This window comes from Amia ocellicauda, chromosome 4 (genome assembly GCF_036373705.1).
Source record: "Amia ocellicauda isolate fAmiCal2 chromosome 4, fAmiCal2.hap1, whole genome shotgun sequence".
Taxonomy (NCBI): Eukaryota; Metazoa; Chordata; class Actinopteri; order Amiiformes; family Amiidae; genus Amia; species Amia ocellicauda.
The window spans coordinates 1,200,560-1,216,066 of record NC_089853.1 but is presented as its reverse complement, the minus strand read 5'-3'; the positions used below and the strand labels follow the sequence as shown (position 1 = coordinate 1,216,066).

General features: G+C 40.8%; 1 protein-coding gene across 1 annotated transcript; it reads right to left on the bottom strand.

Moving 5' to 3' along the window:
* Positions 1-1,198: 1,198 nt before the first annotated feature.
* ctr9 (CTR9 component of Paf1/RNA polymerase II complex) lies at positions 1,199-13,851 on the bottom strand. Its single transcript, XM_066700412.1, has 24 exons — positions 13,694-13,851; positions 13,020-13,118; positions 12,346-12,585; positions 11,943-12,060; positions 11,582-11,671; positions 11,085-11,341; positions 10,729-10,836; positions 10,095-10,331; positions 8,629-8,718; positions 8,380-8,508; positions 7,857-8,040; positions 7,561-7,649; positions 6,966-7,151; positions 6,432-6,519; positions 5,984-6,132; positions 5,626-5,742; positions 5,285-5,430; positions 4,815-4,886; positions 4,138-4,273; positions 3,285-3,431; positions 2,921-3,078; positions 2,631-2,727; positions 2,327-2,436; positions 1,199-1,987 (listed from the first exon to the last, which is right to left on the bottom strand). The coding sequence occupies exons 1-24, from the start codon at positions 13,736-13,738 to the stop codon at positions 1,573-1,575; spliced, it is 3,507 nt and encodes a 1,168-aa protein (XP_066556509.1). The 5' UTR covers positions 13,739-13,851; the 3' UTR covers positions 1,199-1,572.
* Positions 13,852-15,507: the final 1,656 nt, after the last annotated feature.

Here is a 15,507-nt window from a genome sequence, read left to right as displayed (position 1 = left end):
CCTCACCAGCTCTCCCTGTAAGCGGCTGATCTGGAGGAAGGATCCCGCTGAGCTGACGGCGCTCACAGGCCTCACCATACGCACCGGCTTGCGACACAGTCGAGACACCCTGCCGCCCTCCAAGACCACGGCCTGCTCCTTGGCCCTCTCCTCCAGCCCTTCTTTGCCGGTCCAGAACTTGCCGTTGATGTTACTGCTGCTCAGTGTAAAGGACTTGTATAATGTACCGCTTTCCTGTGCAGGGGATTTCACAGAAGAACAGACAATCTGCAGGTCCCCGTGTGAAGGGGTCTTCAGAGACATGCTTTCAAGATCAGATGATCTGCGTGTTCTTACTTTTGCCAGTTGCTTCCTTTAATGCTCAGCTCAGAGGCCGGGGGAGTTGAATCCCTATGGAGCCACTGTCTCCTGCACAGTGGGATGAGGCTCTGGGCAGTACAACTGAATCATTAATGGGTTACGCGACACTTCATCAAAGGAGGAAAAAAGAAGAAACCCTAGCCCTTGGACGCACTGAGAAACCTGACCAGGGATCATGCCATTTCCAACTGCCTCAGTCTAATTATATACTGCAGTGTTCAGCTTTAACAAACAAACTGCCCCTTCGCACAGGACTTGACAAAATGAAATGTAAAAAATATTCCACATGGATAGGGTCATCATTAGGATAGGGTGCATTCCCGTCAGCATTTTAGTTGCGTTTGTGTAGTTCAGACTTGTGTTAATTTGTAATGTGTTTTGCGCTTGATCAGATAAGTTAAGTTAATTTAACTTAACGTAGACATTAATTTAAACAATGACCACTCGTAGAGACAGCGGACCATTTTGGTTTTCCTACACACCTGAATAGTCTGAATATATGCCTCATAAAATGTCTCAAATTTCTTGGTAATTAGAATATAATAGAGTCGTTCTTCTATCACATAAAGCATGTATCAATCAAATACTTGTAATTATATTCTCCGTTATAAAGATCCTTAACAGTCTCCCTTTAGTTATAAAAGTAGCTGCAGCAGTCAAACAAGAGGGTCTTTTCTTTGAAGGGTAGTTTTCTGAGAATTGTAGATCACACTGAATCCATTCCAGCCTGATATTCTTAGATGCCACACATATGTTAGGTGAAGAAATAATTTAGAAGTAATACTGAACACTAAATACCTACCACTTATTTACATGCATAACGAAGCTCTTAACACAGTTACTTTATGACATTTTATTATGTACACATTATTTTTCTTTTAGACGAGCAACATTCACCTTTTGTTCTGCAGTCAAAAGACGTTTATAATCCTTCCAAATAATCCTAAACCTGCACTTTAAAGGAAAAGAAAAGCATACTGATGGAGTTGTAAAACAATAATTCTTATATACATAATTTTTCATTTTCTCCCCCTACAATTAAAAAAAAAACTTTTTTTTTTAAAAAGAAAATGCTGCCAAATTCATAGGCTGCCTAAAGTTTATAATATTGCAGGAAAATATAAAAGGGGAGTAGTCAAGTCTCTAACAAATGTTTTTTGTTTTGTTTTGGTAAAAATACAAAATGTCAGCTTTCTCCTGGCACTGTCATGGCTAGTCGCTGTCCTCGGAGCTGTGGTCGGACACCTGGTTGCGGGATCGGGGAGGGGATTCATTCCCTGACGCCCGGGCAGAGCCCTCATTCTCAGAGCCTCTATCCGAGTCCCGGTCCGAGTCGGCGACGGGAGAGGCCTGCCGGGACTCGTCCTCCGATTCCCCCGAGCGGCTCTTCCTGGAGCGCTGCGACTCATTGTCGGACTGATCGGAGTCGGACTGCGGCTGCGGCCTCCTCTTCCTCACTGGACGGTCGCTGCCGGAGTCGTCGCTGCCAGAGATGGCGGAGCGGCGGGGGCTCCCAGCCTCGCTGCCGGACTTGTTCCGGTCTTCGCCGGACTCGCTCTCGGACGCGATGCGTTTTCTGTGGCTTTGATCACCGTCGTCGTCGTCGGAGCCGCTGTCCCTCGGGTTTCTGCACACAAGAGCACGTCGGTCACCAGAAATACAGCAGCAGGCTTGCAGGTGATGAATTGTGTCAATTCACGCGACCTATTCACTTAAATCTAATAAGTATCTAGTAATAATTTTGTTATTCAACTACAACTATTATAATCAAACCAAAGGAACAGCCTTTGTTATCGATAACAAAAATAAAAATAAGTTCTATATATAAACATTACATTGAATTACTGCACTGTTGTAATGCTTCAAAACGTTTGAGTAAATTAAGTCTCCCTGAATAAGGGCATGTGCTAAAAAACAATAATAATAATAATAATAATATTATTAAACCAACAAACATGAGCCTTACCGGTCTTCAGCAATTTTAAGTCCATCCTCATCTGAAGAATCAGAGGACGAGATGATGGCCTTTGACTTGATCTTCCCTTTCAGAGATGGCGGCATCCGTTCCGGCTTGGACTGAGGAGAAACGTCAGGATGAGTAAGACCAGGCAGAAGACCTAGCTAAAAAATGCATCATAAATCCAAATAAATCATAATATAGTGGCCATCGTTCTCTCTCCAGCTACTAGACCTCATCATATATTCTCATCAACACAGTGAAACCAGTAAAGCTGCATCAATGACAAATGTATTGAAATTAGAAGCTGAACCTTCTCAATCCTCTTGCGTTCTCGGGGTTTGCGCTGTTTCTTAGGCCGTGAAGCGCCTTCATCATCGTCACTGCCGTCATCACCTCCTTTCTGGGGTCTTTAAAACAGAACAGGGACGGGTTAAATAATTAGATAATCAAAGGACCACATTTAAAACAAAAAAGGAGTGTAAAACAACTAATTACACAGACTGGGGCTAAACACAGAAAAACGATGTATGCAGAGAGCGTGTCTTGTGGAGGATTGTTCATGTAACTTTAAGTCACCTTTCCAGTTCAATGAACACTTACCTCCTCCTCTTTTTCTTGGGTTTCCTCTCGTCATCTTCGCCCTCCTCTTCCTGTTCGCTCCCACTGCCTCCCTTCCTTCTCTTCTTCTTCCTGGGCACAGGCAGGTCCTCGTCCGAGTCGTCATTAACAAACTCGTCAAAGTCTGCTCCTTTCTTGCGCTACAGGGAACACAGAACCTTTCACGGTTAAAACTCTTCAAGTGTGCCGATCCAGAGCCACACCTCCTAGAAGTAATAATCCAGGCAAAGGAGATGCTTTTAGTTGCGATCCCTTAATAATAATATTCACTAAGTATTTGAGGACAATGCATTTGTTTTTACAACAAAATTAAACATGACCAGTGTGAAGTGATATTAACACTCACCCTGCCACCTCCACTCTTCTTCTTCTCCTTTGCAGCCTCCTTCCCTCCCTCGGCAAACGTCAGCAGGTTCTTGGTCTTCTCCACATACTGAGCTCTCTGCTCGAGCAGTTTCTTCTGCTCCTCCACCTCTTTGTTTCTCTTCTCTTCCTGGATTTGGGAGGACAAACATGGGTCAAAGCTCCACTTGAGCGCAGTCTCAACAAAGAGACGTAATTTTCACAGGCAGATTCTGGCCAGCTCTACAAAATAATGATTCTCCTTTTTTAATTGTATTTTAATTCCTAACAGGACAGAGTTTAACAGTTTTAATTGTAGGAAATATGATTACCTAAGCCAACCCCACAACTCTGCATTATTTCAACTTTATAAGTGACTGTTAGGTCATCCACCACCACAACCACCATTTATTGTAACTCAGTAGTGTTATTGAATCTGAGGAAATGTAACAATAGCTGGCCTGCTGGAGCTCAAATAAAAACATGACCCTGAAAATAAGGGGTGACCAAACTAATTACTTTCCTTTTGGTTGCAACGACAAGTGTGATTACTTGACAATACATGCCATTATTTTCAGACTGGTACTTCAGGTTAACGATCTAAAAGTCAATTTGGCGAGTTAAATTAAAAAGAAACAGGAAAATAACTCGCAAGGAAAACCATTTCAAGTACACGTATTTAAATGAGCCAGTGTTCAACGTCCTTCAAATAGCAACAATTATCTTGACCAAAGGCCATTAACACTTTGCTGAATCAGATCTTAAGTATTGTAAAGACATGAGGATCTGATGTTTGGGATGAAAATAAATTCTCTCGACCATCAAAAGCTGAAGAGAATTATTGAGGCCCTACTGACCTGCTCCTTGAGGAGTTGCTGTTTGAGCGTCTCCCTCTCCATCTCCTGTTTGGCTCGCAGCTCCTTCTCCTCTTCGTCCTGCTTTCGGGCACGGGCCACATGGTACTGCGCCTGGCTGAGCAAGTCTGAGCATTGCCTGAGGACACAGCACCCGCCAGAGTCACCTCCACTGCAGCCGGACCGGTGCCCTGGGATTCCAGGAACCCCACCCGACTCATTCTATAAGTCTAAACTAGGTGTCCATTGATACATACCAGGTTTTGTTTTCCCCATTATTTAACATGCAGGTTTTATGTTATTTTTTTAAACACTAATGAATACTATTTTACTTCAAAACCAAATCACCTGCATTTTCTGAATTTAAGAACAAATTGAATATTGAAACCTACTTCCAAGAGCTTACTGGCAAAGTAGGTCAAAGTCAACGGTGATGACTTGAAACTGTATTTCTTTGTATCTTTTAGCATCCATGAGGCCAAAGGTCTGCACAGAGGATGGTAAACAATTAAACTTAAAAAGACTCATTTTGACCTTTCTTTACGACACACAAGACAGGTGTACACTTACCAATCAACAACCAACAACCAGTCCGAAACTCAATCTTAGAAAGCAGTCTTGTTAAATTATTCACTTTCTACAGTTTTAAACCTGAAGAAAAGGATATTCCAGACACTCACCTAGCTTCAGTGGATGCCAGCGCCAGGTCAAACCGCATCTTGTCTCCAGCTTTGCTGAGGTAACTAAAGTATCTGTATTTTATTAAACAAACAACATGGTCAGCATCAAACTTACATCAAATAAGCAGTATAAATAGGTCTATAGTAAATATAACAAAAGTTCTAGTTAATTAATTTTATTGTTAGGAATATAATCTCATTCAAATGTTATAGCAAATACTTTCAATAACTGCAATAGATTACACATGGCACAATCCCATCGCCCCAGAGGGAAGCGACGACTGCAAGAATGGCTAGATATTTTTTTTTTTTTACATAAGATCAATATAGGGATAGTTTCATCAGGGTAAGTATGGACATTTAAATCCTGTTTATAAAATAAATACATTTGGTTTTCAGAAAGGTTCAGAAGACTGTATTGATAGCTCCATGTCCCCTCAGCAGCAGCGGGTGGCGGTGCGAGGGCTCACCGGTGGGCGAGCTCCAGCTCTTTCACTGCACTGAGCACAGCCTTCAGGTTGCTCTTCTCGTCCTTCAGCACCAGCGTGGCCAGTCTCTGCAGCACCAGCGCCACGTTAAACATCAGGACGGTGTCGTTGGGAGCCACATGGCGCGCCTGCGAGAAGAGCGGTGCGAGAGGAGACACGCTGATGGAACGGGTCACAGCTGCTTGAAACCTCAGCGTTCAAGCATCTCTGGTCCTCCACAATTCACAGCAGTGACCATATTAGGCACACTACATATACTCACTAGAACAGTATGAAGCAATATTACATGCAAGGATTTTTCATTATTTCCTCCTTTGCTTTACCTTCAGTAAAGTCTGTTTGCATTCTTGCAGCTTCCCACATTTAAACAGGGCTCGAGCCAAGTACAGCAGAACCTCAGTGTTCTGGTGTTTGTAGAACTTCTTCAGGCAGTTTTCATACTAGACAGAGAAACAACAATTAACAAAGAACAGACTCAGGACGACCCTTTATGGCTACTAATGTGGTTTATCCAACAACATACAGTACATGTCCAACATATTATTCAAATCCACGACCTGGTTATACGACACTTCTGCAGTTCTGACCCTCCTCCTGTCGACAAAGTGCTCAACCCAACGGCATTAAAACCTTGTCATGTCAGTCAATACCAGTTAATTGGGCAGCTATTGAGACGCTCACCATCTGCACAGCGCTGATGTACTGCTTTTGTTCCACGTAGATGTGGGCCAGGTTTAACCAGACATCGCTGATCTCCGCAGTGGCCTCTCTCACCTGGGCGAACACATCCCGGGCCTCTCGGAAATACCCCTTGTGTGCCAGAACAGCTCCTACATCAGGAAGAAAAACAAAAACAGCCATGGTTCAAATCAGCTTTTATTAATTACTGAAAAAAGTGCAAGTTTTTATGTTACAAAACAAGAATTGTTTACATTTTTACCCACTAAATCAGCAGCCGAAAGTTCAGATCAATGTTTACCTTTCAAAGGTACAGCAGTGTTTGAAATTATATGTGCCAGTTACACAGGTAAAACATTTAATTTTTTGTAACTGCATACAGGTCTACTTCGACAGGAAGAATATACACCACATGTGATTTGGGAAAGATCAAGTAAAAAGGCTGACAAACCTATTCCATTAGCAGCATAAAGATTCTTGGAATCATTTCGCAGCACCTGCTTATAAATGGCCAAGGCCCGGTCCTGATGACGCTTTTCCTGATTGAAGAGGAAACAGAAGGAAACACTCAATGACTGGCCCTCGGTTATATATTTAGCCTTTTTCCATGCACAGAAGACAAATTCGTGAAGCTAGGGTTTTCATTCCAGCCTGTAAACATGTTCCTACTGCTGTACAATAAGAATAAATAAATTAAATATAACTTGCAGTTACATTACGCAAGATTGAAATGATAAATTACATTTGCTTGATATCATCCAGCAATTGTTTAAAAAAATTGTTTAAAACAACTTAAATATTTAATGGATGAAAGATTTAAAACAAAATAAAAACACAGTTTCAACCAAACTGGCATAAAAACAAGGCCCTGTAAACAAAAACTAAAATCTAACAAATTCCCATTGGTGGTCACAATGAAATAAAGGCTTAAATCAGCCTACAGGCCATCAAGTCTAGCATATTCAAGTGCCAAACATTTCTGCACCTTCTCCCGGTCTCTGGTTGGCTGGTGAAGAGTCTGCAACCACACGTTACCCAGAGCCAGCATGGAGTAGGTGTCGTTCTGGGTGGACGGCTGTTTCAGGATCCTCTCAAACTTCTTCTGACCAGGCCCCCACTCCTGCTTGGCCAAGTGAAGGTTTCCAATGAGGGACCATGCATCTGGATGATCCTGGGGGGGGGGGGGGAAATAAATAACTTTGCATTTTCAAAAATCTAACAGCACAACCAAAACATAGCAAGTATAGCCAGGGTATAAGTATGCATTATTGGGTAAATTACTGTGCACTTCCTACTAGCCAGACCAAACATTAGGGCATTGTCCGTAAATGGAAGCGGATACATATTACACTATCAATCCTTCTTTGGCAATGTATTCCAAGCATTTATAATAACATCACAATTCAGCCTTTTGTTGCAGATCTACCAGATAAATGATTCAATTCGACGTGAACAGTATGTAGCAGTAACTCATATTCTTAACCCCGAGAACCCCGTTAAAATAATTATTATTTTGTGTTCATCTCAGGTTGTAATCTCCCTCACTGTCATTTCAGTGCTGTTTAAACTGTGCAGGATACCTGGTTAATCTGCAGGGCTTCTTTGAACCAATCAGAAGCTTCATAGAAGTTTCCTTTGTCCCTCGCCATGGCTCCCAGACGCAAGTAACCTGTATGGAGAAACAAGAAATAAAACACGGAAATTCCACTTCATTTAAAAGATTTAAAAAAACCAACAGATCTCTATTCATGTGACTACAGCCATTTAGGTTCTCTCACTAGTGAACGTCTTGTGCTCTTAAGTCACTTCAATTCAGAATAAAATTCAAAATGGTCTACAAAATCAAGGCTCAGCCATTTCACAGAAAGGTCCTCACAGTCCACATAGTTGGGATGTTCCCTCAAGATGTTCTTGTAGAGCTTCTCGGCTTCGTGGAACTCGCACATGGCCTCGTACAGCCTGGCCAGGTTATAGGAGGTAGTGACAGAGATGGCATTGTAGTAATGCTCATCGTGCTCCCCTTCAGCTTTGGCCCGCTCCAGAGAAGCCAAGAAGTATTTCTACAGAGGATGGGGAGAAAAGACTATTGAATGTAGCCTGACCCTAAACACGATCACATACAGAGCCATGTATGATATTTATCAACATATCAAAATTACTAGTTTAAAACAAAAACTTACTTATTACATACATTAGACAGTAAGCAAAAGCCTAGATCATGTGAAGTATTTTGTTTTTCTAATGTGGCACTGGGAAACTGAAAAATCCCAGACCATCTCCCTTCAGATTTGCCAAAACAGACAAGAAAATAAGGCAGCAGCCCAAAAGGCAGAATGCACTTTACAGAAGCATTACGATACAACAGCGCCATCTTGTGCTGAAGCCTAGTTCAGCCCTACCTTGGCCTCTCCCAGGTTCCCCAGTCTGAAGTGCAGAGCACCCAGGTTGTTGAGGATCTCCGGAGGCACGTCGGCCTGCACCTTCTCCTGCAAGATCCGTGTGGCTGTTCCATACGCTGACAGAGCCCCCTGCCCCAGAAACACAACACAAGAGCAGCAATCAGCACAGTCACCGTCACTGGAACTGAGCCTATTTGTGGACTAAGGGATGATAACATCTCTTCCTATATAAAAAGTGAGGAGGCATACCTGTATATCTGTCTGTTCGAGAATTTGTGCCAACTCAATCCAGGCTTCCACGTCATCAGGGTACTGCTCTGTGACTTTCTTCAGATGTCCCTGGAACAGGAACGCGTGCAGAAACATTACATCTTCAGTTGTCATCACAATTTATATATGCACGTGTGTATTTTAAAAGTTAAAAATGATAATACCCTCTCAGTTAAATACACCTTTGCATTTCATAGAGCACACCAATGAAGAAATCCACATATTGGTCACAATCAAGTTTTAGGTAGGGTTTGTCAAAAATACAGATACTTTGATACTACCGCAATACCAAATTTCAGAAATGGTTCTGAGCTACACATTCAATAATATCAAAGTATCGGAGCAATATCAGAGTACATGTATATCGAAAATTGTGTGATTGTGTGAAGGCTTTTTGTGTGCGCAGGCAAATATACCTCAGGCACTGTGAAAGAACAGAGAAGCGGAAGAAATTCACATAAGCAGAGATATTTACTTTTGTATTGAAAAAGCCACCCAAAATATGAGGCTGTGTGGTTCTAGCGTTCACCGATTCATAACAATTTAAAAATAACAAGTGTATTTACAAAACAAATATTATTGATTCAGCTGTATCTAAAGGCACATTCATAATATAGGCCTGGGTAATGCTGGTCGATTTAGTTTTTTTTTTTTTTTTTCTGGCTATCTGACACGGCTTTATCTATTAAAACATAAGTTACACAGTATAAGTAAGTTATCTTTACTATACCCAGTATTAATATTGTTAATTATTATTTTATTATTTATTTCTTAGCAGACGCCTTTGTCCAGTGTAGCGGATCAACTATGGCTCAAGACTGTGTAGCAAGCACGATATATTTGCCTGTTATTTACTGTATTATTTTCTGGTCTGTATAATGACTGGTCTGTGTTACTTGCATGTTCTGCAAATCAAATAAAAGGACATTAAATTCCCATATGGAACACATTTTCAATACATTATAAATCTAAGCAATAATAATGCAGTAAAACATAAAACAATGTGCCTATTGACTGTTACTACAACAAGCCAGATTAAACCAGTCAGGGAATGCTCTGTGTTATGTTGGCCAAAGAAATTACCAAAATATATTGTGTTATTAGCTACCTGCACTCTATTGTTCTGAAGAGAATGTTTGAATGGTTACTGAATTCTGTAAAAAGTTATTTAATACTATGATACTTGTGTTTACTGCTCCGGCCCATTTGATCTGGAGTGAAGACTGTGCATCTTTATGAAAGGAATGCTAATGTATATTGTGTGTGCAGATTTTTTTTTTTTTTTTTTTTTGCGTGGTACTGAGTATTGTGAAATTGAACTGGTATCATATCGAAGTTCCAAATTATAGTATCTTGACAACCCTAGTTTTTAGGTGTGCGTTTTTTTTTTATTTCCCAGCATTCAGCTGCTTAAATGCAACTTATCACAGGAAAATATTACTTACTTTCGCAATATCTCTCTTCTCCTGATCGTCCGAAGCAGCATAGAGAGACCCGAGGATCTTCATGGTCTCGTAGTTGTTGGGATACGCCTTCAAAACCTTTTCAAAGCACTGGGCTGCATTCTCCTTATCCCTCCGGTACACATACATCTGCCCCAAGCCAAAGAAGGGTAGCACGAAGGTGGATGAGGCAAACTGAGTAGCCTGGTAGTAGTACTGGAAAGCTTGGTCGTAGTCTTCCTAAAACAGACCAGTAAGAGAAAATGCCACCATTCAATTGCATTCAATGTCTTCCCAGCAGCTCTTGCCCAGAAGACAAGAAGAGTCTTAATATTGTCTCTTAAAATAGTAACTATTAGGTGAGGTGTGCTATCTAAATTGTTTAGGAGTAACCCCAGTCCCAATGTTCAAACTGATTGCCCAGATGTGATCCTGCTGACGATACAGTTTTCACACACACCTTGGCTGTGCTATTAGGTAATATCTGTGCCGTTTTGATTGATGTAATAAAGAGCCCCAGAAATCAACGTTTGGGATGCTTTCACTCCACTTTTTCCAAACCTCCTCTGTGGTGCACAGTTCTCTCCTAGTTCTCCTGCTCAAGTGTGCGTTACAGTAATGAGGTTCCACTTCTTACCTGCACATGGAAAGATCGTGCCAACTGGTAGCAGCTCTCAGCCTGCATGGCCTCCACTTCAGTGTTGTGAAATGCATGAAGAGCCAAGTGCTGCACTTTACTGTAGTCCTAAAAGAGGAAAAGAGGAGAGAAGAAAATAATAATAATAAAAACAACTGAACTGTTTATAGTGCTTAACAAGTAGAATTCTACAAACACTCCCAGACTGTGCCCTCCACTCATCCATCAGGTCAAAGTTACCTCTAAACATGGTAAGCAATGGAATAATAAGTTACATTCTTGGTTCTGTGCTAACCAGTAAAAACTGTAAATCTACAATGGGAGAAGATACTCATATCCAGGGTTTCTCTCCCTACCTTTTTGAAGAAGAAGTGATTGGCTAAGTGATTCAAAACCATAGGGTTGCTGGGGTCGATGGTGTACGCTCGGGAGAGGAGCTGCACTCCGTTCTTGATGGAATCTGCCTCCTTGTTGTTGAGTTCCAGCACAGCTAGGCCGACCAAGGCGCCCACACACTTGGAGTTGAGCTCCAGAGCCCGGCTGAAAGCCAGGCGTGCTTTCTCCAGCTTGCTGAGTTTCACAAAGCAGTGGCCCATGCCCAGTCGCACTTCAGCTGGGAACGAGACACACTGTGTCTGAGCAGATGGCATTCTGGTCTGGCATTCAAAATCGTACGGATGTATAGCTCACAGGTTTGGAAACAATTCCACATAAAAAAAGTAATTACCCTTACTTGGACTGCACACTAGGTTCCAATTTCCTTATTACTGCTGAGAAGTGTTTGAAACCTATATAGTCTATAAGATACTAAGCTTTATTATTTGGGCTAATGAGAAACTACATAGCCCCTTACCTGGACAACCAGGGTTGGTGCGCAGTGCCTTCTTATAGTATGCCAAGGCTCCTCTATAATCTTTCTTGTTGAAGGAGATGCAGGCCTTACCTATGAAAAAATAATAAAAAACAGTTGGAAGAGAAGGTCAGTGTGGATAGTCCTAAATGCATCTAACCTATAACACTGCACGCAGAACTGCCCCTCTCAATATCAATTAGACAACAGTCCAGGAGTCACTCGCGTAAGGATTCAGGTCTCCCACCTGAAGTAGCACTGGTTCTTATAACATTTATAACAAGTCTGCAAAAAAACAATTTAGAGTTCTAGAAGGGTGTAAAATAAAAATTATAACATGTATCTTGCAACACAAAATGCTAACCCAGAAGAGCAGGGATATTGTTTGTTGACTGGTTCAGGACAAAGTGGAACTGGGCATCAGCCTGATCCATTTTATCTCCTTCCAGAAGACAGAAACAGGCTCTCCCCAACAAGTGGTTCTGGAGGAATCAAACACACAGGGAATTAATGGAAATGTATTTTGTTGATAACTGATTAAATCACACTGTATGAGAAGTCCATGTACTGCTAAACAGAGACCAACCACCCCTCCAGAATAATGTATGCACATGTCAACATCCCCTAGTGTAGAAAGGCTTTCACACACAGGTTTATTGATGCAATAGTACTTTTCAAATATCACTGATGATTCTGTTCATAGATCATTAAATTCCATCAAGGAGATTTTAATCCCGGAAACACAGAAAACAAATCTGACGTCTCACCTGGTCATACATGATGATTTTGTCTGCCATGGTGTACAGTAAGGTGGCCTGGGTGATGAGTTCCTTCTTGGCATCTTTGTTCTTCTCTTTCCTGGCCTGCTGCACATAGTAAGCTGCCAGTGTGTCTAGGCAGGTCATCTGGTCTTTCTCATGGTCTCTGTAGTCCAAGTTGCCATCTATACGAGCAGCTTCCAGTAGCTTGACAAAGTCCTCGGTCTTCCCTTGCTTGTAATATTCCAGCTAAAAGGCATTATAAGTGTACATCGAGATCCAGTACACAGGTCAAAATGGGAATCACTGAAGCACAAACTATGAATGTCTTCATATGTATTGTTAATCTGAGGTACTACAAGTATTCTGCAAACATCCACTACCAACGGATGTAAAGCACCAAAAAACAAGTCTGACAAGGACACCTGGGACAAGATTATATTGTTTCCTCTAAAACAAACTGGACAGAGATTGAAGCTTTAATATTCAATAGTAATGAGATTTTCTGGTTTATTCATTCAGTAAATCAAAAACAATTAAAAAGGGTAAAATATGAGACTTATAAGATAATGCAAAAGAATGAGTGTCCTTCATACAGCCTTTCTGTTCAATCACACTGATGTTAATACCTTTTATTTCCCTTCTCCCAAGTTAGTCCCATTTAAGTAAAACAAAATACTCACAGCCAGCGCAATCCATATGTGCAGCTGAGTGTGCTCTTGCTTGAGGATACTAATAACTTCATCTCCTTCTGGCAGCTGATCAAAGTCAAGCTCAATGACCTGCAAAAGAAAAAGAGTAAATAAGACTATTGCTTGGGTGCATAGCTTACATCACGAAGTAGATTTCATTAAAATGTGCACGTAAGATCTACAGGCAAATGACAGTAACAATCTGAGATTATAATACATTTTCCATTTAATAACATGAAAAATAAGGTTTATTTAAAAAACTGTTTGATAATTAAATCATACTTTTATTAAAAACATACATCACATCTAAGTTCAATCGTTATCACACATTGAAATATCTACATCATAACTGATTGCCTTGGCGTCTGCGTAACTTCCAGACAGATGATGCACAGCTAACTAAATCCATTACGAAGCAAACGGGATCTACAAAAATGATCGTGCAATACAAATCCATTGTTAGTAGTTACTCTGACTCTCCTGGGTCATTACACTTCTGATCCCCAACTTGTGAACCCGAGAGTGAAGTGAAGTTAAAGGTTAGATATCTGCTGGAGCGAGCAGGCCAGCGCGGAGGAGAGACGACGCTGAAGAGTCGCCAAGCCGCGCTACTGTCAACAAAGGCACCGTAACCTGCACGAAAAGTGTCGCGGATGAATTTATACCTCGTCGGTGTCGCGAAGAGGGATTTCAATGGAACCCCGAGACATCTTGGCGACAAGTCTGTCCGTCCAAACTCCTATCCCGCAGACAAGTCCTGTCCGGGATCTCCTCTGACTTCACTGGAGCACACTGGAAACCGCGCCGCTACTTCCGTTCTCCACCGGAAGACGCCAACTGAGCACATCCGGTTCACCGGCCGTTGCGCTGTTAAATAGGACTCGTTGGCATTAGCACTCACCAATGTGAAATAGACATACCTATAATGTATGCTTTATATGTGTGTATTGTAATACAAAACATGATAATATATAAATATTATATATAGTAAATGTATGAGTTTTTCATATGGGAATCCTTATGTGCACAGCTGTCTAAAATTACAAAATGCTAATTGGTTTGGACTATTCTGGTACTTTAAGAAATCAAGTTAGGCTACATAGGATCCATAATGGCTTTCATGCCATAGTCTGAGGAACATCGTGTTTTGGGGTGAATGCATTAAATTTCAATATTGTTTTGTATATCAGCAGTATTCATTGTTTTATTTTGTGGGCTATTCAGAAGAAAAACAATAAAATATAATTAAAATATTAATACATTTAGTGTTATTCCATGTGATAGACACCAGGAAATATTCAGAAATTGAAGTCTGTAAATTAATAATAATTTAGTGCCCCGTATGACATATGCATATATAATTAAGATGATAATAATGTTATAACCAATTCAATCAGAAATGCATCATTTAGTATTTTCTAACTTCAAATTGTGATATATAATCATAATATATATATATATATATATATATATATATATATATATATATATATATATATATATATATATATATAAATATATAAATACATAATAAAAACTAGGCTACATTTTAATATTTGACCAGTAAGACACATTCAAATAAATTAAGGCCTGGATGTTTTCATACTACATTTGTAAAGGCATGCAATTCTCTCTTATAACTGATGTTTACCTGCGTACTGTCATACAAGTAATACTAATTTGGCCCATTCTGGTTTCAACTGTTGAATGCAGTTTTATTCTCCATTAAAGACAGTTAAGCAGTCTCGCCTAATGAAAACTGCAGGTGTGTGTGTTTTTATAGTCTACCTCAGGTTAAAGTGCATTTTATTTAATTAATTATTTTATTTTATCAATGTATTGAATACAAGTTTTAAGTTTAAAGTACAATCGAAACGCTAATTAGGACTGTGCCACGAGAGACCGGTCCGGTGTGTGAACTACGCCTGCGCCGCGAAGGAACTGGGTTTGAATTCGTCAGGCTGGTGGGACCCTATGGCTCAAATTAGCGAATTCCAAATAACTAGATTGTAACCGAGACAAATAAAGCAAAAATAAAACAATTGAAAGCAAAATGTATAGAATTGTAAACAAAAATAATGATATCAAAAGCAAAAAAAAAACTTGAAAGCAAATGATTTTAAATCGAGAGCAAAACTGGAACTGAGGCTCTGTGGATGCATGTTTTGTTTTCATTTTGCGAGATTTGCCTTGAGGGCGGGCTTTACAGGGAGGCATGGATCATGGCTCTCCATTGGTCCACTAGGTGACGGTTCTTCCTAACCCAATCAGTGAGCAGGGTGCGCCGGTCTCAGTGATGTCTGTTAGTGATGGGCATTCCCTTTCAAATCGAAAGACAGCCATTACCAAATGGGAAGAGCCTTCTGACCTGCCAATCATTGAAAACATGTACCAAAGCTGCCCAATAGGGGCCCTGCTGTCAGGAGAGACCCGCCCCCGGCGTCTGTGAAAAGTCTTCTCCTGACACAACTCCCTGCCA